Here is a 23,654-nt window from a genome sequence, read left to right on the forward strand (position 1 = left end):
AGACAGAATCATACAGTATGTGGCGGTTCTGCAACCGAGAGACAAGTGACAGGATTGGCTTGGCCATCTGGGGACACACTGTTGCACTGGCCCATCAGTTGTGTATCACTTGACTTTTTCAGACCTTTTCTGTGGCAGATTAATGCAGCTCTTACTTGCCACTGACTGAGCCTTCCCCTTTTTCTCCGGGCTGCCTACAGTATCTCAGAGATAGAGGTACCTGCTGCACGTAGTTTGCAATACTGAGAATTCTTCATTGAAGATAAACACAGTGATGGTGAACACCTAATAATACATGATTTTTAAAGAAAACACTGGTTTAAGGAGATAAAGTATACTGCAAGATTCAGTCTTTATCCTGGCTTTATTTTAAGCCCTTAAACAATTGGCAGATCTGGTCTTACACATGAGTGATGGTCTGCGTTGTTTCATTTGAGGGGAACAAGGGAGGATCTCTTGTCCAAATATACATCACCCAGCTGCTTCAGTTCTTGAAGTTCTAGCACTGGAGCAATTTCTTTGTTATCTCCCCCAAAGATCCTTTTTTTAAGCGTGTGACACACACACACACACAATTATTACCATCCACCCATCCATCCATCCGTCCATCAGTCCATCCATACATCAGTTTTCTACTGGGACTTAGTTTTCACATTCTGTAAAGAGTTGGTAGCAAAGAAATGGATGGCAGCAGTCGAGTGGAAAGGGAACTTTCAGTGCTGGTGTATTTGGAAAGAGTTGGCATCTCTTTGGATGTCTCTGAGGCATCATAGAAACTCCCAGGGACAAAGAAAAGAATGTCAGGCATGGGCAGGGGTGGGGGCACGAAAGGGGCAGTGGGGCCACTATGATGCCATTCCTTGTCATTGCCGGGTCCAGTAGGGGAAGGACAGGGTGCAGAAGCATGTGTGCAGTGTGTTCTCCAGGACTCTTCCTGGAAGACTTACTGATTGATATGTCAAGCAGGGAAGGAAAGGGAACTGTTGGAAGAGGAAGGGCACAGAATTCAGAAGAGGCAATTCTGGGTGTCAGGCCTGGCAGTAACCTTGACCTTGTACGGGCTATTTAACCTCTTGCCATTCGAGTCTTCTTGTCTTAAAAAAAAAATGGGACTAGTTTGTGTCTGCCTTGTGAGATGGTTGGGTGAATTAAAGCAAATAAAATAATTAATTGTAAACAGCACTTTGTAAATTATGGAGTGCTCCAGGACAAATTGCAAGCCCATCAATGCTTACACATCTTTTTCAGAATATCAGCCCCACCAGGTGCAGTCAGGTGGGGACTCCTCACTTGGCAGTGACCCTGTCCAGCCTGGCCACCAGCCACCATGCATAAAGAGCTGCAGTCAGACCTGTGGGTGCAGTCAGTCACTGAGCTGCACCTGTTTTGATTCTTTTGACCCTCTAGCTTGGTGCCTGTTAACTTTGGCTGAACTTTGCAATCACCTGGAAGCTTTAAAAAGTCTCCTCACCAAAGCCACACTCCAGATCAATTAAATCAGAATCTCTCGGGGAGGGACCCATGGCATCTGTGTCCATTCAAGCTCCCCGGTCGTTCCCATGTACAGATTTCTCCTGGCTGAGCGAGAGAAAGGAGGATGCGGCTAGACAATGACTTATTTTTTCTCATCAAGTAGGGGAGACATGGATTCCCAGCATCACATTAGGAAGAAGAGAATAGCCAACGTGGTAGACGAGCATAAAGAAAGAAATGACTAAAAATGACTAAGGAGTCGAGTTGGTGTATCATCGCTACTTAAGATATTTGAGCAAAATAATTCCCTCTTGCTCTCTCCCCCCATTCCCCTCCCCCACCTCTGCTCACCTGGCCTTCTACTATTCTCCCATCTCCCTCTTTCTTTCCCTCCCACCTCTTCTCATGTTACAAAAGGGCTCTCAATTCCAATATTCATTGTACTGCATAGAATATAGTAAGTTATTTTAGGAGTCCTGTACGGATATTTTTCTGTACTTCATCCCTACCCATTCCTACCCCACCCCACCCCACCCCTGCCCAGAGGCATTCATCAACCTTGTTTTTGTTGTTGTTGTTTTGGGTTTTTTTGTTTTTTGGGTTTTTTTTTTTTTTTTTTTTTTTTTCGGTTACTGGGCCTGCTTCAGAGTGCATTCCTGTGCCTCTGGTCTCACGTGTGGGTGAGTGTGAGTGAGTCCTTGCTAGGATTTCCTTTTATTTCTTCCTGCACATTCTGAAACCCTATTTTCCCACCCACACATGCTTGTGCTTTCTCATCTGTTTTCCAGGATCCCCACCTCCTCTCTGAAGCCCCGGTCTCATGGTTTTTTATCTACCTTTTCTCATTCATTTGTAGGCAAGCTGCTGAATCAGAATATCTGGGGAATGGGAGTTGGGGTGGGGCGGTGGAATTTGCATTTTGCAGTAGCATAGGGCCCCAGAACTGGAAGGGTTCTTAGTGAACACGGGGATGAATCTACCTCAAGGCAAAGAGAGAGAGACTTAGCACAGTAAGATGATCACCAGATGAACCCAAGGCATGTGAGTAACAGCACCAGATTTAAAGGGCCCAGCTCCTGAGTTCTGGACCATGACCTTCCAGAACAGTCACTTGCCCTGGACTGCAGAAGTGCTGTGATTCACCATGGCCAGTCAAATGTGAATTGCCTTGTTTTTAAATGAACTCTCCAATTCCCTCATAATGTCCTAGGCCTATAACTTCATTTACCTGCGTTGTTCTGTCCCCCAATGCATTTCCATTTGTGATGCCTGCGTCTCAGAACATTCTGTTTCTAAGGGCTGTGATCATTTCCCTGATTCAGAATATATGCACCCTACTCACTAGACAAAACACATTTGACTTTTTTACAGGGAAACCCATTCCCACCTCAGAGACATTCCAGGCTTGGTCGGAGAAAGAGAAAGCACAAGCAGGTCGGCTGAATTAGTTCTGGGAGGAATATCATATTTCTCATTTTCCTTCTTGTTAAGTAAATATCCACTGTTAACTTGATTTTTTTTTCCTGTTTCCTAAATGAGGTATTGCTAAGAAAAAGTGGGTCAATTGAGGGTTCTGACAAGTTTCGTCCCAGTTAATTTAAGTTTTGCCATATGTTCTCTGAGAACCATGTGCTAACTACAGGTCTTCTCGCTGATTAGCAACCAACCTGAGGGTTTTTAATTTAGACTTTCAGTTTTCTGGCCAAGAGAGAGGAAGATTGAAAGAGAATAGATCTGGGCGAACCAAAACTTAACTCATCAGAAAGGCTATTTGATGCAAAGCTTGAGCATAATATGTTGGTTTAGACAACCTCATTACTTTGAACCATGGAGCAGAGATTCTTAACCTCAGCACTCTTGACAGTTTGGAACAAAGCATTATTTGTGAGGTGCTTCCTTGTGCATTGTAGGAAGTTTAGCAGGATCCATGACCTCTACACACTAGATACCAGTAGGCCCCACCACCATGCATGGAAAAAAAGAAAAATGTTTCCAGACATTACCAGTTGTTGAGTGGGTGGCAGGTCTGCCCGTAGAGACATAGTCCTTTTAATGACCAAGAAAGAAATGTGAACCAATCCTCAACAAAAATATGTGGATGGATGCCTATACCTTATTCTCTTTGGGTCTAAAATCTTCTAGATAGAGGTTGACTGGGTGATTAACTGGACAGTTCTGTTTCTGGAAGCCTGCGAGAGGTATCCTCTGTTGGCAGAGCCCTGCATTAACCAGTTAACAGAGACTAGAGCAAGCAAAGTCACCATGAAAATTCCTAGACTCAGACACTTGTACCTACATCCAACAAGAACATGTGACCATGTGCCCTGTGCCCCAGCTAGTGCTAGGCTCTGCTGGATGGAGGGGTGGAGGAAGCAACTATTCAAGGAAACAAGAGATAGGGTATAGAAAAAGGCCACTGGACCTGAATACTAGTGCTCGCTGTTATGAGCTGGGTGACTTCACACAAAGCACTGAACATCTCCATGCCTCAGTTTCCTCGTGTATCTCTGACATATCAAGACCTAGCCAAAGGCTCCCATGCCCCATAAATTTTATTCCCTCCATCTTGTTTGCATCTCCGACTAAACCTTAAGGATGTAGTGGCCAGGTCCTAGGCTTGTGAGCAAAAAACCAGAGACCTTCAGAAACTGGGTCTACTGAGGAAGGCCAGAAGATGGTGCCCAGTCACAAGTTAAGAATTTTGCCACTTGGGGGTCCTTGGGTGGCTCAGAGGGTTAAGCCTCTGCCTTCAGCTCAGGTCATGGTCCCAGGGTTCTGGAATCAAGCCCCACATTGGGCTCTCTGCTGAGCAGGGAGCCTGCTTCCCCCTCTCTCTCTGCCTGCTTCTCTGCCTACTTGTGATCTCTCTCTGTGTCGAATAAAAAAATAGAAAAAAAAAATTAAAAAAAAAATTTTGCCACTTGCATCCCTGGGGTAAAAATAAGAGTAGAATATTTTTAATGGAGAAATAGGTTTCTTAACCTTGAGATGGAACTTATTAGTTAGGAAGTTACTCTCGAAAGAATGCATTGACATTTGCTGGCACTTACCAGTAGGTAGCAGGCTTATACTCTCCTATAACATGAGGAGCTCAAAAGATCCCCCAGCCTGCAAAGCATCTACCAACTCACTGCCTGATCCCTGACAACACCATCATCCACCTTTACATTTTAATTGTGATTGATTTTATCAGGTCCTTTCCTGACTAACAGTTTGATCATGGAGGAAGAAAGTAGGAGGGTAATTAATGCTGGAAAGTACTTATGTAATGTAATCGTGTATGTGGCTATATATGTGGTTACAGGAATATGGCAATATGCGCATACGTGTATGGTTATATCTGTGTTGTGTATGTAAAATGTGTGTGCATGTCCCTAAACTTCTCCTAAATATATATAAAGATTAATTAATAAAAATTAAAATATAAACTTCTCCTAAAACACGATGTTTAACAGTCGTATTCCTGCTAATTCCTCATTACTTGTTATTCCATCAGGGACAAAACCCAAATCAACCAACATAACTGCTTATCTAGAGGAGATCATTGATGCTTCTTTTGACTACCCTGCAACATTATAATACCCATTCTCCAAAAAATATATACATTCTGGCCTTTTGATAATGTTCTCTATGAGAGAGGTATCCAGTACCTTTTATTTTACCAGAATATGTGACCCACCAGTGTCCCCTTCTCTGTGGCGATGCCAGATAGAGTAGGCACCAAACCTGATGACGAGTCGATTAACGTAACCCCAAAACACAGGTGGCCCCTGAGTCCTCCTGTGATCTGGGTATAGTTGCTTATGAAACTGGAGAGGAGCACCATGTGGCGTTTGCCCCTCTAATTACTTACACATACTAGAAATGTGTTGTGGATGCTAAGTCATACCAAATGTCTGCCTTCCTGCAGGCAGGGAGGAAAGGTAAGGCCCACTGATACTTTGAGGAGCTTGGGAGAATATTTTAAAAAATGGATTTTAAAGAATGTTTCCTTTTGCTGGAATAATCTTTTTTTGTGATGGCAACTTGCAGTCTTGGGAGCGTGGGTTGTGCTTGGGACTGGGCTTGGGACTGGACTTCTTAACCATCATGGCCAAAGTCTGAGTATCAGGGGTTGCCTTTTCTCTAAAGGAAGGCCAAAGCATTCTTTAATGCTCCCTCTGGCACAACCTGAAAGACGACTGGGCCTAAAACTGGTGTGAGAGTCATTTGTCATCAGGAAGGACTTTTTTTTCCCTACATAAATATTCGAAAAACCTCTATGCCATGGCTGAACTTTAATCATCTGGGAAGGTACTGCAAATGGGGGGTTAATCCATCACAATGCCCAGGAAGAGACGTGAATTGTGGCCTTAAATTCTTTTCAGATAGCACAGGATAACGATATTAGCACCCTCTGTGGGAAGAACACATAAAAAGGATACTATGCCTTTAAAAATTAGATTCTCTCTTTTAAATGTTCAGTACGTGGCTTAGAGGGGTCAGAACAAGTTTCTTGAAGATTAAAGATTAATTAATTTGTGAAAGAAAAGATTTCAAGTGCCACAAAACCTTAGTTAAAACTACTGATTTCCATTATCCTTCTCTTTCCCCACCCCGTCTTTCTCCAAAGCAAGAGATGCATGAGCATAAAATGATGTGAGCTACATTCCTGTTTGTGTAGAAACATATTTGCTATAAAGATACACGATGCGAAGTTACACAGACACACAAAGTAAGAACACAATTTTCTATGGCTGGCATTTACTCTCCAGTTACCAGATTGCAGATTCCTCTTTACAATGATCTTTCATTAGATGTATGTGGACTTAAGTTCTACATATGTGATACTTAGTCATTTGGTTTGGGTGGGGGGTGGTGGCCAGCATCATGAAACAAAGCACAATTATTCTCTGGCTTTTTCTCAGGACCACATTGAAAAAAGAAGAATGAAAGGAAAAAAAGGTCTTGGGTATAGGAGATAAACTCTACAGTCTGAACTATCTGTATTTCTGGGGGTAGGGGGACCTGTGGTTCTGATGTTTGCCAGGAAGGATTTGCTTCTGGAAGCTTTCCCTATAAGCACACCAGCACACAGTCCTTAATGCACCAGGGTAGAAGTAGCCTTTGGCACTTTATTCCAGTAACCTTCCTATGAGATTAAATCAGTGGTGTCCAAGGAACTTTCTTTCAATTGCCACAGTTTGGGAATTTTTTTTTTTCTTTCCAAAAAGGGCATGTTGTCTTCTAGAGACCCTTTACTCCAGTTTAATTACAGATGGCAAACCCCTAAGCAGACCTTGTTCCTACTGCTCCTGCCCCCTGAGTGGTATGCTATTTAAAACAGCAGCCCTGAATTGTCATGCATAGGCTGAATCCAAAACCTTCTCCTCAAAATGATCAAATAAAGCACCTCTCTTCTCGCCTAAATACATGATAAGAGCATGGTGTCTGTCATAATGTCATGTTTTAATTAGAAACAAAGACGATGAAGTTTTCTGGTCAGGAAAAATGAGCTGGGGTGCATGTGCATGCCTGTGTGTGTGAGAGAGAGAGAGAGCGCCCGAGTGAGCTAGAGAGAGAGGGAGGGAGGTGTTAAACTCCACTCTCAAGGTTTAGCATCTTAGAGACATTTGCAAAGTCTTTCTCTCGAAAGGGCCCCTTACGTGCAGTATTATTAGGCAAATGGATTTCTCCCTAGGTAGAAGAGAAACCCACTACCAGTCCTCAGCCTAAGTAAACCTCCTGGTGATGAGAGTCTGCATTTCAGACAGCTGATTTTTCCTCTTTAGGTAGGTGGCTAGAGGCATTTGCATTTGAGATGGTGGTATGTGTGTGTGTGTTTTCCCCTTCCCTCTCCCTACTATTTGAATGTCTCTCAAGAAAAAGAAAGAAAGAAAGAGAGGGAGGGAGGGAAGGAGGAAAGGAGGGAGGGACAGATAGATGCCAGGTTATAGGAGCTTTCAGAAAAAAAGGTGAGCACCTGAGTTTGAAAAAGACTTCTGGGCATGGGTATTGGTTCGGTTTTCACCATCTGCTCTCCATCTCCATTTATTTCCATCATACATTTGCTTCAAGTGTTAGCGAGTGAAAGACCCCTCCCGTCCAACACACAGTACTCCTCCCTCTTCCTTCCCTTCACCCACCAACTGCTACTACTCTTTAATTTAGTTCAGTAAACAACCTAAATCTCAATGATGGACCTGGAAACCTGTGAAGGGGTGGGAAGAAGCAGTCATTGATCCCAAAACAGAGAAAAGTAAAAGAGCTCAGGGAAAGCAGGCATTACACAAAAGGGCAATCTGAAAAGAGGCAGCTTTTCTGTTCCAGGCTAACAAATTATTCCCGTCTTTGTAATATTTGAACACAGGGTCAATGGTGATCTTCCCCCTATCCCACCCGACCCCCATTGCTTCTCTACCAAGTCGGCCCCTAAAGTCTCCTGCTAGTTACCCAGTAGGCATTCAGCCAGAGGATTTTTCTCACTGTTCCCCAAAGTAACTAGGAGTGTGCTGTCACTACTGAGAGCCTAAGCTTGCTGCAGTCTTAGCAATGTGCTCCAGAAAGCACAGCTTTCATCTGCCAGCATTTGGATTCTGTCTTATTCCTCTTCCTCCCCTCAGTCAGATCTTGCTGAACAGGAGCTGAGGGTCTGTCTTTCACTTGGGAAGAGTATAGAAAAGGGCACAAATGCTACCACTCTGGTGAATCAGAGGCATAAGAGAATTAGGAACCAGTGACATTTGGGGGTGAGACTTTGAATTGATTTGAAAGATGGTTGTTATATTAAGTGCAAAAATGTTTCTTGTTCATAGGACAAACAATCTGACACTGCCTTTTAAAAGCTATTTGTAGTGATCCCTGCCTTCAAGGCTAGGCAGTGATGCTCAGTCCTCAGTTCCACTTTCACTTGCGTTACCGTGACTGCACCACACTCCCCTAAAAATAATACGAAAGGTCTTGCTTTTTCCCCCCTCCAGTCTTTAGTCATGTGGGGATAAATCAACCTCATGAGCTGTATTTGTCCTTCTTAATATTTCAAATTGAGTCTACTAGGCTCCTGAATTTCTGGATTTTCCCTCTAGCCAATGCACCCTCCACCGCGCCCCCCCCATACACACACACACAGGGAAGGACGTTTTAACTGTTGCTTCTCTTTTAGCACAGGTAACAATTCATTTAGGTTACACCAGTCTGTAAAAACTGTAAATGCTATTTTATTTTAAACATTTTAGTTTACAAAAAAAAAAAATCAATGATTGGTACCTTTTTACACTCTCAGATTCCTGAATATGGACAGATCTTCAAAGGAAGGAAGGAGTTCTCATATGAAATTTAAGATAGACTGTCCTGAAGGTTGTGGGTTGGGGTTTTTGTTGTGTTTTATTTCGTTTTTGTTTTTAAGACACAATAAAGCTAAAATGTCAAGTCTCTGGGAGATATCCCCTTACAGTTTCAGTCAAGGAGCATATCAGAGCACAGACAAGGAGACCCCAGCCTGGCGCTGGCCGGCCGCCCCAGCTGCCCAGGCGTATTTGGTAGCGCACGGGTTGAGAGCCACTGGGACAATCACACCTCGCATTCCCTTGCGGGCTGCTGGTGGCAGGTACAGGATCCGTACTCGTTGATGATCACCAAGGCTCCCTCAATGTGGTTCGGTTTGTAATCAACGTAGTATTCCTGGGCAGACATGGCAGCCATCTGATGCATGGTCTGTTTCTGCTTTTGCTTCCTGCGCTGCGTGACAAAGCACTGTCTGAGCTGCCTGAGGCTGGCTGGGAAACACTTCCAGGAGACATAGAGCACCAGGACCACGATGAGGAAGGAGAAGATGAGGGCCATGGTGCCTGTGACCACCTTGTGGATCTGCACAGCGTTCTCGGCATGCTCGCCGCCGGGGAGACCCACCGTAGCCGGCTCGTGCGTGCCGTCGAGCTGCCCCTCCCTTCCGTCAGCGAGTGTGGTGGCCGGGCTGGCCAGGAGCCCCAGGTCACTGTGGTTGGTGACGGCTGAGAGCAGGTGGCCGCTGGTGGGCTCGGCATCCTCGCACAGGTGGAAGGCGTAGACGGCGTCTAGGACGTCCTCGCCCTGCGCGTACTCCGGGCTGGCGCACTGCAAGTTGCCATCGTAGCGCCCCTGGAAGCTGCTGAGCCATGAGGCCAGGGCGCACACGTTGCGCCCACAGTCCCATAGGTTTCCGGCCAAGGTGATGCTTGTCAGCGATTTCCAGGAGTTGAGGATCCGGGGCTCGATGTAGGTGAGGCGGTTGGAGTCCAGCTGCAGAGACTGCAGGTGCGGCACGGTCTCGAACACATGGGGCTCCATGTACTCGATCTCGTTGCCAGACAGGTCCATTTTCTCCAGGTTCCAAACCCAGTCCAGCGAGCTAACCACAATGGCCACCTTGTTCCTCTTCAGGCAGAGGGAGTGCAGGGAGATGAGGCGTGGGAAGTGGGCGAAGTTCACCTTGACCAAGTCGTTGTGCTCCAGGTGCAGCTCGGTAAGCTTGAACAAGCCGGCGAAAGAGTTGCGCGCCAGACTCTTGAGCTGATTGTATCCGATGTCAAGAAACTTGAGGCTGCGGCAGTCCTGGAAGATGCGTACCGGCACGAACTGGATAGCGTTGGACCGCATGTGCAGCGTGGTGAGCTTCCGCAGCCCGTGGAAGAGGTCGGGCGCCAGCGCCTGCAGCTTGTTGTACGAGAGGTCCACGCTGCGCAGGTTGGGCATGGGCCGGAAGGTGGTGTTGGCCAGTTGGGTGATCTGGTTGGAACTCAGTGTGAGTTCCTTAACTCGGCGCAGTTTCTGAAAGGCGTCCCCCTGCACCGAGCAGATGTGATTGTGATCCAGATAGAGCCACGTGAGCTGCATTAACCCCGTGAACTGGCCGGCGCGCAGCTCCGAGAGGCTGTTATAGCGCAGGGACAAGCCCAGCAGGCCGGACAGGTTGTGGGGCGCCTCGGTGAGGTTGAGCGCCTCGCAGTACAGCAGCCGCCCCTCGCACCGGCACAGCTGCGGGCACCCGCTGGGGGCGGCGGGCAGCATCTGAAAGCAGGCCCCCAGCAGACACAAGACCACCCCCGAGGGCCTCCTCAGCAGCCAGTATAGACAGAGACCGAGCAGCAGGAAATCCATTAGCGAGAATCTTTCCAGAGAGGCTGGAGAATGTCCATTGGAAGCGCTCGGTCAGAAATCTACATCATATTTTATTCCAAGGGAGGGGGAGCGGGGGAGGGGGAGAAAAGGGCAAAATCAAATAAATATATTGAAATAAAGAAGGACCCCCCCCTCCCCAAAGCCACACGTTCACCTCTAAGCATGCAGAAAGCTGGGCAGCATAGAAAGTTCACAGCCACGGAAAGATCAAAGAGATGGTGATTTGGTCCATGTTAGATGCTGCAGCAAAGAAAAGGGAGGAAAAAAAAAAATCTTCGGGAAAGAATTTAATTAAAAAGTGTCTTACCCACCCTTTTCCAGAGAGTGACAACCTCCATTCAGCTGCTCCCTTTGTGTGCAGGCTAATTATATGCAGGGCGAGAGAAGACCCCTCTGTGTTTCCGAGGCAGCCCCGGTCCGCGGCCGGCGGATCTGGCAGGCGCACAATGTCTCACTTTGCTGCTCGGCTCTGGGCTGCAAGGGCGGCTGGCGAGGCGGGGAGGCGACTTCTAGGACCCGCAAGTTTCCCAACTACGTGCCGGCGCTGGGCTTCGCCTTCCTGCCGCTGTCCTTTCCCTCTGCAGTTCGGACTGTGACGTTGTGGGGGAAAAAAAAAAAAAAAAAAAAAAACTCCAAACTCGGGGCTCACGACTCCCCTGGATTTGGCAGTCTGGTTAATGTCCGTCATTGGAAAGGACCACTGACCGGCGCCACCTTTTACTCCGCGGAGACCGCCTGCCATTCGCGCCCGGGGCGGCTGCGGAGAGCCGGCTCGCTCATGCTTTTCGGGCGGCGGGGAGGTGCGGGCGGCGGGCGGCGCGGGCGGCGGCGCGGGGAGCGGGGAGCGGCGCCCGGGCTCCTTCCCTCCGCCAGGCTGTGTGCGGCGCGAGCTTGCACAGGCACCTACTGCTCACTGAGTGTCGTAAGCTGCTCACGATTGTGCGTCTTCCCGGAGCACCTCAGACATGGGCAGATTGAAAAGGGGTGGGCATAAAACCAACATTTTACCGAGCCACTAAAGTAATATATGTTCTTTGATGAAACGGAAAACACTTTCAGCTTTTTTGTCCATATTTCAAAAAAAGGGGGGGAGAGGGGATGTAGATGTGGGCTAGCATCATCAACGACAAGATATTTCCAAGCAGGAAACTGAAAGATTCTGTTCTCTCCCCCTTTCCTTTTGGGGATGTTTCCCCCTTCCCCCTTTAAAGCTGTCTACGTATAAGAGACACGTAGGAATCTGTAGAGAAATCAACATTTGGTCCTTTGCTTTAGAAAAGCAACTTGAGAGAAGATAGAGTAAAGCAGTGATTGTGGGGGCTTGGCTAAGATTTTTTTTTTTTCTTTTCCCCTTTCCTTACAGGCACTGGAGTTCTGCAGTCAGCCAGCCCTTTTTAGTGGTAGATGGGGAAATGGTTTCTAAATCCAGTGGGTTTGGAAAGCATCCCGGTTTGGTGGTATGAGACCCAGTATGGCAGAATCGTATGTCTGTGTACAGAGAGTCCTGCCTGAGAGCCTTCGGGGACTTAATCATTCCCCTTAGATGTCTGTAAGGTCCCAGGTGGATTAAAGAAAGATTCTGCTGTATGACACCCAGGAGGGCTGACCCCAACATGCTGCACATGGTGATTACAGCACCCTGGGGTACCCTCTAGGAGAAAATGCTAGAGAATAAGCAGAGAAAGAGTAGTTTAAACCATAATGAAGCCTACCCCCCCATACACATAACCCTAATTAAACGTAGAGACTGTTGCTAAATTGTGCCTTCTAAGTGTGAAGAGAATTCTTTGCCTGATTATTTCCATTCAGAATCATCTGTAGATGGGGTTCTTATAATGAGCTCGCTCTCTCTCTTGTTCCAACCTAAAGGCTTGGAGAGGATCTGTATGGCTATTGTCAGGAACCTGTTGATCATATGTTTAAAAAAAAAAAAAAATCCTCAGAGATGGCAGAGGGAAACCCTTCTGGAAGTGAGTGTGGGTAAGCCTAGCGTCTTGACAGAAATAACCAAGGATATGATGGGGGAATCAAATGTGAATCTCCTGCTCCTCTCTTTGAATTCCCATCATCTCTGCTTCTCAGGGATTGAAAGTAAGTGGGTATCTGTAGTGGTACTGACTTTGATAAGAAGGTGGTAGGTTACCAAAGCCCCCAGGCTGGATTGACTTTGGACAAGTAACTGCGTTTGTTCTTACTTAGCATCCAAGCTGAAGGCACCAGCCAGTCGAGTCACAGTCATCAAAGACTGGTGGTACTTTTCAGGAAAAGTCCTATGAACAGGGGCATGAATCATTACATCTTTTATTCATCTGAGCTCTGCCCTGGTTATTTATCTCCAAGATGTGTTATTTAATTGGAAGGAAAATAAATCCGAGATGTCCTGGACATCACATGTCATCTTGGGACTTAGAAGAGATGTTAGAAAATCAGGCCCCTTGGGGTTCCTGGGTGGCTTAGTGGGTTAAGCCTCTGCCTTTGGCTCAGGTCATGATCTCAGGGTCCTGGGATTGAGCCCCACATTGGGCTTTCTGCTCAGTGGGGAGCCTGCTTCCCCCCTCTCTCTCTGCCTACTTGTGATCTCTTTCAAATAAATAAAATCTTTGAACAAAAAGAAAAGAAAAGAAAATCAAGCCCCTTAATTTTGCACATGATGAAACTGAGACACAGAGATATCAGGCTGTTACTCAAGGTCTTACAGCTCACTACCCCACAGATGGATTTTTTGCTGTCCCACACCTAAGTGGTGTTCTTCCCTTGCCATTCTTGATGGTTGCCTCTCTGTCACTCTAGCCTCCTACCTGACTCTGGACTGGGCACCTGCAAGTTTTCATCCTGGCACCTGCAAGGTGCTGCAGAACACTTGAGCAGACAAACAATTTCACCATCAAGTGTTTTCACCTTTTGCCAACACAATTATTCCTGACAGCAGGCTGGCTGATTGAGCCATAAACTCTAAAGGGTGGTGGGGGAGGCGGGGGCAGGCAGGAGTAAACATTGGCCAACCATTCAGCAAGCACTGTGAGTCTAAACCACCCAATCCCCAGGGCTGCTAGGAAGAAAATCCTCCTAATGCAGACAGCTTGGCAAAGTGATGATGGAGCCTGCCAAATGGGCAAGAAGAGGTCCCACTTTGGATGTCACTTGATTTGTAGAGCTGGTACAGAGAGGCAGAAGAGAGTTGCGTGTTGGCAAGGAGGAAAGAGAATAAAATTAAATTCACTGCGTTTATATGTGAGTTTTCTTCTAAGTATGCTACTCAAAATGTAGAAGATGTGTCTAGGTTGTAATTAAGATATGTGTGTGTGTGTGTGTGTGTGTGTGTGTGTGTATGCTTTTCACATTATTATCCTGCAAATCATTTCATCTGGATGGTATCTTTAAACCTTTCCCACCTCTAATGTGGCAAGTTTGCATCTTTTCTACGCTTTTAAACCCTTTGGCAGAACTGTATACATTAACAGATTGAAATGAGCTTTATTGAAATTTAGCTATTCTAAGTCATCTAAGTTGCAGAATCCCAATTTATTATGTATTTAAAGCATACCAGCACTGATTAAATCAATGCAAATTAGGTTAAATAAGAACAACATGAATCAAGTGTTTCAGCAAAGTTGAGTTGAGAAACGACAACTTTTGAGTCACCACAGCAAGTTGATATAGGCTGTTTTTTGCGAGTTTTAATTTCATGCTTCTCAGGGTCCAACACACTAACAAGTAAAAATGAAAAGAAATCCCCTGAAGTTCTCTCTTTCCTTGTGTTTGATCTTTTCTCTCTCCTTACCTGTCTTGTGAGAACATCTCATTCAGGGTATAATGTGGCTGTTGCATGTACTTGGTCAGTTTCTTCTTCTGGGCAAACCACAGGTTTCTGCTGGCAAAATGTTGACTCCTTCAGTGTTGATTGCAGATCAGAGATACTTTACATGCTCCAAAAACACCCTTAACATTTTCCACTTTCATATGGGGAATGAGCTTATCCCTGTCTTGCTGAGCCACCAGAGTACAGTAGTCAGACATCCAGAAAACCACCCCCAAGCCATCACACCAACGTGTGATTGGGAACTGAAGTCAGAAAGGAAGAAAATCTTGAAAATATCGTTTCAGAAAATGGAAGGAACTCTGGGGTCCACTCTGACTGCCAAAACGCAATCTGGAATTAAGAGGAGGTAGAAGAACAAGCTTTAGACAGCTGGAAAGGGCAGAGTATAGCTTGGAGGAGGAAAAGGTGATTAATTTCTCCTCTTCTAAGCTTTAAACATGAACCTTTGCATAATAAGCCCTCCGCTTTTTCTTGATACTTCATGCTGTGATGGGGGTGGTGAGGAGCAGGGTGGGGGGTAATCACATAAATTTTTAAGGGATATGTCTTTCCCATTTTATCTCAACTGGAGATCACCTCCAATTTGTTTCTTGTAGTCAAAATAGTGCGTGAACCAAGAGGTGCAAGTGAAGAACATCTGAAATGAACAGGTGTTCTGGGGATTGGCTTTCCATTAGCAGTCTTTGGCAGTGTTCAAGGAAAGAGAAATTTGAGTGGTGATTTTAATGTTCTGTCATTGCCGGCACCAGCTTGGACCTTGATCTTTATGCTGTTGTCTTTAATTTTCAGTAGCAGTGAACCATGGCTTTCTTTAAAAGGAAACATTTAGAGGAAGGGGAGGAGGGTGGGAGTCACAATTTCAAAAGGAGAGAATTAACTCTGTTGTTTCTGTAGGCACACAGCGTACAGCTGGCATTTTACTGAATGCCTCTGAAGATGCACATGAGGCCAAAGGTGAAGACCCTAAGTCTTCTCTCAGGAGTTCTACTTAGGAGAAACAAATTAAAGAGGGGAGGCCAATTTTTTTTTTTTTTTCTTACCAAACTTTGTCCTCCTCTTAAAACTAGGTAGTAGTACAGATAGCACTGGGGAAGTACCTGCCATGTTCAGTGCATAATGGGAATAATGGAGGTGAACCCAAGAAATGCAGTGACTCAGTGCTTTCTTCCAGGAACTTTAGGTAGGAAGGAGAAGCAGACACTGAGGGACTTTGCCAATAATATTTATATATTGCCCACTGCCTGAGAGTATATGTCTCAAAAACATACAAATGAGAATAACTGAGAGATCCAATGGGACCATGTTTAAAGTTTTCATTGATGGAAGTAAAGCTCATGAGTTTTAATTGAGTATATGGACTCAAGATACAGGTGCACTGACAGGAGGTGTGGGCATCATAAAGGCATTAAGTACAAATATGGGAATGGGAATGCTTAAAACTTTTTGAGTGGCTCAATTTCTTCATGGGATGGGGAAGAAGGTAAACAGGGACAAGTGGAACCTCTGCGTTGGGAAGAGGAAGGTCGGTAAAGGGCTTCCAATGTCATACTGAAAGTTTGAGTTTGCTATATTCTTTTAGTCTCTGAGATCTGCCTTATTTCAAGAGGCTGTTCTGTTATGTGGGGCTCTTCTCTGTAGATTCCCTCTGCATTGCCATATGTTCTGATTTGTCATATTATACCTAACTGTTGCATCCTTTCTTAGTCTCTGCCTACCTTCATTCTAGCCATCTTCAAGGTTGATATGAAATTTCCTTTATGAGTTCTTAACAGATCCCCCCATAAAGCGATCTTTCATTCTTCTGAGAATGAAAGCATCTTGTCTTTACCAATCCTATGCCTGGTGCTGTTCCCTTTGTATGAGTGTGGCAGTAATTTCTAGTATTTTAGCACTGAATACGATGTTAAAGATCTTGGAGACTACAATAAAAAGATCTTGACTGGGGTCCCTTCTTTCCATTTTGTATCCATTTGATCCCATACTGGTCACTCGATTATCAGTAAAATAGGACTGAGTATGGCTATTTTAAAAGAGTCATGGGGAAATTCAGTGAGATGGTGTGTATTAGTATCTTGCAACTCAAAAGTGTATGCCTGGGACTCACAGCCTTAAAGTATGTTAAACAGGTGGAATCAGGTGTCTTCTGAGACCCACAGAATCACATCTGCATTTTACCATTAGCCCTAGGTTAAAGTTAAATTTTGAGAAGGATTCTGTTGAAGCATTGACAAAGTCTAACCTGAAAAAGGAACCCAGGGGTCACCAGTTTCCTAGTGTTATAACTGCGGAATTGAAGGGTCAGTTATGTTAATTGCCCATGACTGTTGGTAGAATTTAGACAAAACCCCCCTTCTGAATCTTGTTCTCTCTCTGATTCGATTTCAATCAAAGAGAATGCAAAGTCTATGTCTATCATAGTAACCTGGTACTTGGTAGGTTCTTAATAAGGTTTGGCTTTATTATCGTTACAGCAGGAAGAACAGAACCCTTGTATGTGCTAGCTTTAGGCATCTTCCACCTTCCTCTTCAGTATTCCTGTCACTGCCAATCTTCATATATTTCTCATGGACATTTTAGTTTTACCTTTTCATTATAGAAAAATAAAAATTAAAAAAAAAATACGCAAGAAAACTGAAAATTAAAATGAAAATTTTCACTTAAATTTCAATATCCAGAAATCGACTATTAAGTTTGGGGTATGTAATCTTTTAGAATTTGTCTATTTTGCATATATTTTCTAATAATCTGGTAACATTACTCATATTCCTTTGTAACTGTTTTCTTCATTGCGTTATTTTTTCACATTAAGAATACAAATCAATAGAATCATCTTCAGTGCTATAAAATATTCTATTTTATTTCTCTTATCCATCCCCTCTTGTTTACCAATTACTTGGTTTTGTTTATTAGCTATTATAAAATGGCCCTGATGAACATTGTTATACATATACTACAATAGATTGAATGCTTATATCCCCCTAAAATTCGTATGTTGAAAACCCAGTCCCAGGGTAATGCTATTTGGAGGTAGGGACTGGCAGGGACACTAGATCAGGAGGATGGAGCCCTCATGAATAGAATTAGAGCCCTGATCAAAGAGACCCCAAAGAGTTCTTTGGCCTCTTCTGCCATGTGAGGACAGCAAGAAGATTATCTATGAACTAGGAAGCAGGCTCTCCCCAGAAACTGAATCTGCATGCACCTTGATTTTAGACTTCTAAACCTCTAAACTGTGAGAAATAAATGTTCATTGTGTAAGCCACCCAGTCTAAGGTAGTTTGTTATATAGCAGCCTGAACAAACTAGGACATAGTCCTCTGCTTGTTTGGACAACTGTGGCCTTAAATTTTAATTCTAAAATTAGCATTCAAAGAGTGGGGACTTTTAAAAGACTTCCCATAGGCAATACCAAATTGTCTCCTTGAAAGGTTGTACACATTTCATCCTCAATAGCTCTTTCACTGCTCTCTCTTCTCCTTGAGAAACTCTACCATACCACAAACAGAAACATCTTTTCGTCCTCTCTCCTTCGTCTCACTCAGGCACTGATTGAGATTCCTATCTGAATGTTCTCCCTGTCTTGGAACTACCGTTCCTCCCTGTTCTGGTTTCTCCACTCCTTCCCATAGAGTCCATTCCCACTTCAGATGGAGGGTTGGGCTTTGGAGGCTCCAGCGTTCCTTTTGGGAGTTCATGAGCATTTCATTCTCACATCTTATTAAGTAGCCGTCCAGCCAAATAATTTTCATAAAGGTTTTAATGTCTGAAAATAGCTTACTGCAGTGTTACTTAAAGTCCTCTGTTGGGATAAGAATGTTTAAATGTTTTTTTGTTTTTGTTTTTTTTTAAATGAACCAGACTCTGCTCTGTTCTGTGAGATTCAGAACACACTTTTGATTTCAGTCACAGGATATCTTGTTTTTCTTGATTTCACCCAATTATTTAGGACACCTATTAACACCAAACGAATGTGTTAGGACAGCTTTGGAAACATCTATTTAATTGCAGTCCATGGGAACATCTGACTCTAACTTGGCTCTCACCCTACCAGAGTGATTCTAAGGTTTGGATTTCAAGCCCTAAAGTAGGACACTGGTGTGACAACTTGTCCCCCACCCCCACCCCAGGTCCCAGAATTTATGAAGATAGCTAAACAACACAGTTCTTCTGCTTGATATTAGCAAGGCTTACCTCCTCATCCTGGTCACAAATAATGAAACCAGTTTAATACTGTAGTAAGTTCTGTCTCTGATATATCTTGACATTTAATTATCTTGTTTTATAGAATTTTCCAGATGTCACTAATTTTGTCCTAGCAGACACAACAAAAATTCCTAAGAACAGACTTGTTATGTTCCTGCTCTTAGGACCCTTTAATATCTACCTCCAAAAGTACAGAAGAAGATCAGATATGAGAGACCATACATAAAGAGCAGAGGAATAGCCACCTACCACTGATACACATGCAAACTCTCTTGATGAATGTAGCCTGGCACAGTTCTGGGTTCATAGAGATTCTTGGTGAATAGTTTATTAGCTGGTTCAAATTCTTGCCTAATCAATAGCCAATGAAATCTGAGCTAAATATAAATAGCTTCTAAGTATACTGACATGTAGGCACAAAATAATAACCCAATTTTGGTATTGAATTCACACAGATTTATTAATGCCATTTATACATGCATCCTTACAAAGATCTCTTTTGTGTAGGAAATCCTCCACCATCCATAAGCAATGAGCTTTCTGTGGTAAATTTACCTGCTCAGTTGGATGCATTTATGTCTTTATTTAAATCATCTCCCATTCTCTGGAACTACTTCTTAATCCCCCACAGACACCTTGAGAGTGCCTTTTAATTATTTAACATAAATGTCTATTGCTGTTCTTATTTGTTTTTCTTTTAAGTCAAATGGAGGTTTAGCTGATGAGATAAAGAATTCGATAAAAGGTAGTCCCTGCCTCCAGTGTTCTCAGATCTGGATTGCAGGTGATGGGTAGCAAAGCAATTTGATTCGTGCTGTGGCAGAGATGTAAATAAGAGTGGTGGCTGGAGAGATTTCTCCAGCTAGTTGAGCAAGATCATCCAGAGGAGCCAGGAGAAAAGGAGGAGGAGTTGACCAGATGGAAGGGTGGAGGCCACTCCAGTTAGGAGCCAAAACCTGTGAAAAAACCACAAAGGCGGGGTGCCTGGGTGGCTCAGTGGGTTAAAGCCTCTGCCTTTAGCTCGGGTGATCCCAGGGTCCTGGGAACGAGTCCCGCGTCAGGCTCTCTGCTCAGCAGGGAGCCTGCTTCCTCCTTTCTCTCTGCCTGCCTCTCTGCCTACTTGTGATCTCTGTCTGACAAATAAATAAATAAATAATCTTAAAAAACAAAAACCACAAAGGCTTCTGAAATGCATAGGGTATCGGGAACACATGTATGAAGAGAGATGAGACTGGAATGTTAGCTTAGAGCTAGACTGGGAAAAGTTTCAACCTGGATTACGATTTCCAGGATGTGGGGACAATAAATGATGGCCTTGAATGGTAGGGCAGGGAAAAGGGTCCTGGGAGGAAGAAGAACAGTTGGGAGGCTACCACATCTGCCCAAATGAGATATTGTCAGCCCAAGCGGGACTTACTCTATTAACCTTAGAAATGGATGGTGCAGGCCAAGTACAATAATAGTTTTGTAGTGGGATGGGCAATCGTGTAAATAGTACTTTTTCAGAAAATTAATTTAAGATGATTTCAATAGAATGGGCTAATCTAGGGGAAATGGAAAGCAAGGAAGAGTAGGATGTGGAAGCAAACTAACATCTGGAGCTAAGAGTCAGCAGTTGAAAAGGGAAATAGAGGTTATAGCTAGGCATAGAGACTGAGGCAACTCTGGAAGGTACATGTGGTTAGAGTGGTGGTGGTAGGTGCAAATCCCCGGGCAGGGAGACTAGCCTACCTCTGGTGCACCATCAGAAGTTCTCTGCCGTCTAGTGAGACAGTGTGGATGGGCAGGGAGACTAGCCTACCGCTGGTGCACCTTCAGAACTTCTCTGCCGTCTAGTAAGACAGTGGGGATGTGGGAAGCAACTGGATGACAGGGAATGGCAGGGCCCAGGCGCTCTGGGATGTGTATGTTTTGCTTAAAGGCTATCAAATTCTAATTTTTAAAAATCAGATTATATTAGTAAGGAAGTGATATGGCAGACTGTATTCAGCTTGTGAAATACCTGTTTGCAAAGCTTCTTTTAAAATAGTGTTGACATGAAAGGATGAGAGGGAGCAGAAGAGGTAGAAATTGCCTCAGTAGGTGAGATAGTTTAAAAAAATTGAGAAATGCTGGATAGTCCGTAGTGTCCAGCCTTTAATATATAGGCATAGCCATGACAGTGTCATTCAGATGGATTTCACGTGGCTGTGAAAAAGGAAAAAAATATGGCTGACATTGACAGGTTTTGAGAGGAGTGCAGATGGTCAAGGATTACTGACGCTAGGGGAGAGAGCCCAACGATCAGTAAACCTGCAAAGGAAAAGCACAGCCCTGGTGCTGTCTGTCTAGGGACTGTGTCAATGAGCGGCTGGCATGGAGCGTATCCCTCTCCCAAGAGGGTTTGTCACTGGCATCTCACATCAGTGTTAAGATTGTTCCTTTGCGGATGGACCTTGTATTACCTTCTCAAACATGAAACAGGGAGATGACTGGAGATCGTGTCCTTCAGAGTGCCGTCCTACATTTGCATTTTAGCAGAACAATCTGAGACATTGAATAACTTACTGAAAAAACGTGGAATTTCTGATGCTCTATCAGGCTGAAAAGTATTCTGCCGTTGATCAACGATACGACCTGGTCAAAGTGACTTAACTTCTAAATAGAAGTATTTAACATAGTAAAATTTAAAAAATGAATTGAATTATAAAAATAGAGAAGTAGTACAAATGCCATTGCAATAACTATTTATCTAATTTATATTATATAAGACCAATGTTCCATCACTTTGAAGACAAAAAGGAAAAAGAATCTCTAGCACAATGGTATTAGCCATCTCTGACTTGAACTCTTACTGCCCCTTCTTTAAGTACCTGTTCCTGCTTCAGAGGTGGCATAAAAACAGAAAGAAGAAACAAAAAGCTTGGCTTAAGCCAATGATTATTTTATTTAGCTCCTGGTTCTGTGTGTTGGCTCCAGAGATCTTCTGTATGGGACAGCTTGATGGTTCTCGCTCAAATGTCTGTGATCAGATGGAGAATTAGCTGGAAATCAGGCAGTCGACGATGGCTTCACTCACAGGCATAAACGTTGGCAGGCTGGGGCCCCACTGACTGACTCACTCACTCACTGTAGCCCGGGACCCCTCAGTTCTCTTTTATGCGGCCTTAGGTCCTCCAATAGGCTACCTCAGGTGCAGTTACGCTGTGACTACAGGATTCCAAGAGGGGCAAGAAAGAGCAAGTCCCAGTATGCAAATACATTTCAGAGTCCAGAGTGCTGACCATAACACCATGTGACCCATATCCTTCAAGTCTCGCCTTCTGGCAAATTGCTGTTGTCTGTTGCCTAAAGCGAATTACATGGTCAGCCTGACCCAAGGAGTGAGGATTAGGCTCCATTTCTGGATAGGAGTGGAGGAACTTATGGTGGTTTTTACAGGTTAAATAAGACATCAGTGGATTAATATTTACTCTGTCTGTAAATAGTAAATACTCTAAAACAATTTTTATTTCTCAAGCCATGTGCTCCAAACACTGTGGTCCATAAGCATCAAGGGCCAGAAGCCTGGGCATCACGTAGAGCTTGTTAGAAATGCAGAATCACATATTAGATATGCTGGATCAGAATTGATAATTTTGGAAGAACCCCAGCTGAATCCTAAGTCTGATAGGGTTTTAAGAGCATGGTATCTCTTCACTATTCCTCATAATTCCTTTTGCTAGTTGCTATGTTCTCCTGTTGAGTGATAGATCTTTGATTTTTAAAGGTGCCAGAACTGTTTCCTCCTGCACAATTGAAACAGAACAAACATAGGTTTAAACAGTAAAACAGGTTGCTTCACAGCATGAACAGCTACAGAGAGAGAGGTATAACATTTTTCCGCTCAATTGTCCTTTGCCTATAAAAATAGAAATTTAAAATTAAAATAACAGTACATAAATATTAAAGGATATTGTATTTAACTAGGAATCACCATTTAGATGTTAGGACAGTTTTTAACGTAGAAACTGCGAGGCACATGCTTATTCTGAAACCGTCCTTTTACATTCCTGAACACTTGCTAACTGGACCTTGTTTCTCTAAAGGTTGAAAGATTGACTTTCCAACCATTAGACCACAAGTTAAATATCTCTAGAATGTGTATGAGTCTTTAGGTCCTCTTTGGGCCTTTACACAAATAATGAGACCAGCAGAACTTATGAAGCATCTAGCATGTGCAGACCACTGGTCTCAACTCACAGGAATAACATAGATTAATAATACCATAGATTGTTGGGTTCTGTTCACTTCAACCCCAGAAGTGAGGGGGGATAGAAAGGAGGAAAGCCAAAGCTTTCAACAATAAAAGTGTATTTCACTAGGCTAAGTAACATCTAAAAAACTTCTAGCTTTTCTATAAATAAATCTTTTTTTTAAAAAAGATCTTATTTATTTATTTGACAGACAGAGATCACAAGTACACAGAGAGGCAGACAGAGAGAGAGAGAGAGAGAGAGAAGCATACTCCCCACTGAGCAGAGAGCCTGATGTGGGGCTCCATCCCAGGATCCTGAGATCATGACCTGAGCCAAAAGCAGAGGCTTAACCCACTGAGCCACCCAGGTGCCCCATCTTCTAGCTTTCCTAAAGGTCTGATTTTCCTCTGAGAGGAAGAAAGTGGTTGCAACTTCCGCTGCCTTCCTCTGGTTTACTTTGACCTCAAGACTGAGGGAGGCAGGGGGAAGCAACAACATGAAGACATTTTGCATTAAAGTGTAATGCTGTCATTCTATGTGAAATTTACCTTGAGTATTCTCTTTTTGGAATGGGATAACTTTTTCTTTGAAGCTGTAATTAATGTTGTCTCAAATATATGTGTTCTGGGGTCCTGGTCTTGTCTATCAATTAGTCCACAAGTCACTAGCTACATATCTGTTGAGCGCTTAGCCTATAGGCATATTCTAACTATAGGACTACAGTGGTGAATGACCAAGTAGTCTTGTAAGCAAATGATAAATTAGATAATTTTTAGGTACCAATATGCTAGGGAAAGTTAAAATGG

At 43.9% G+C, this 23,654-nt stretch overlaps 2 protein-coding genes across 9 annotated transcripts in view; one reads left to right on the plus strand and one right to left on the minus strand.

The window, feature by feature from the left end:
- CTNNA2 (catenin alpha 2) overlaps positions 1-23,654 on the plus strand; it is a 1,151,183-nt gene that overhangs the window by 752,369 nt on the left and 375,160 nt on the right. The gene's annotated exons all lie outside the window — the stretch shown is intronic.
- LRRTM1 (leucine rich repeat transmembrane neuronal 1) lies at positions 8,587-11,317 on the minus strand. Of its 3 annotated transcripts, none has more exons than XM_044261522.1 (2): positions 10,920-11,317; positions 8,587-10,646 (listed from the first exon to the last, which is right to left on the minus strand). In XM_044261522.1, exon 2 carries the CDS (start codon positions 10,585-10,587, stop codon positions 9,022-9,024), a length of 1,566 nt encoding a protein of 521 aa, XP_044117457.1. In that variant the 5' UTR covers positions 10,588-10,646; positions 10,920-11,317; the 3' UTR covers positions 8,587-9,021. The 3 variants fall into 3 exon arrangements, with proteins under 3 accessions (XP_044117457.1, XP_044117458.1, XP_044117459.1); XM_044261523.1 differs by having other exon boundaries at positions 10,916-11,317; XM_044261524.1 differs by lacking the exon at positions 10,920-11,317 and adding an exon at positions 10,763-10,778.

This window comes from Neovison vison, chromosome 8, assembly GCF_020171115.1.
Source record: "Neovison vison isolate M4711 chromosome 8, ASM_NN_V1, whole genome shotgun sequence".
NCBI lineage: Eukaryota > Metazoa > Chordata > Mammalia > Carnivora > Mustelidae > Neogale > Neogale vison.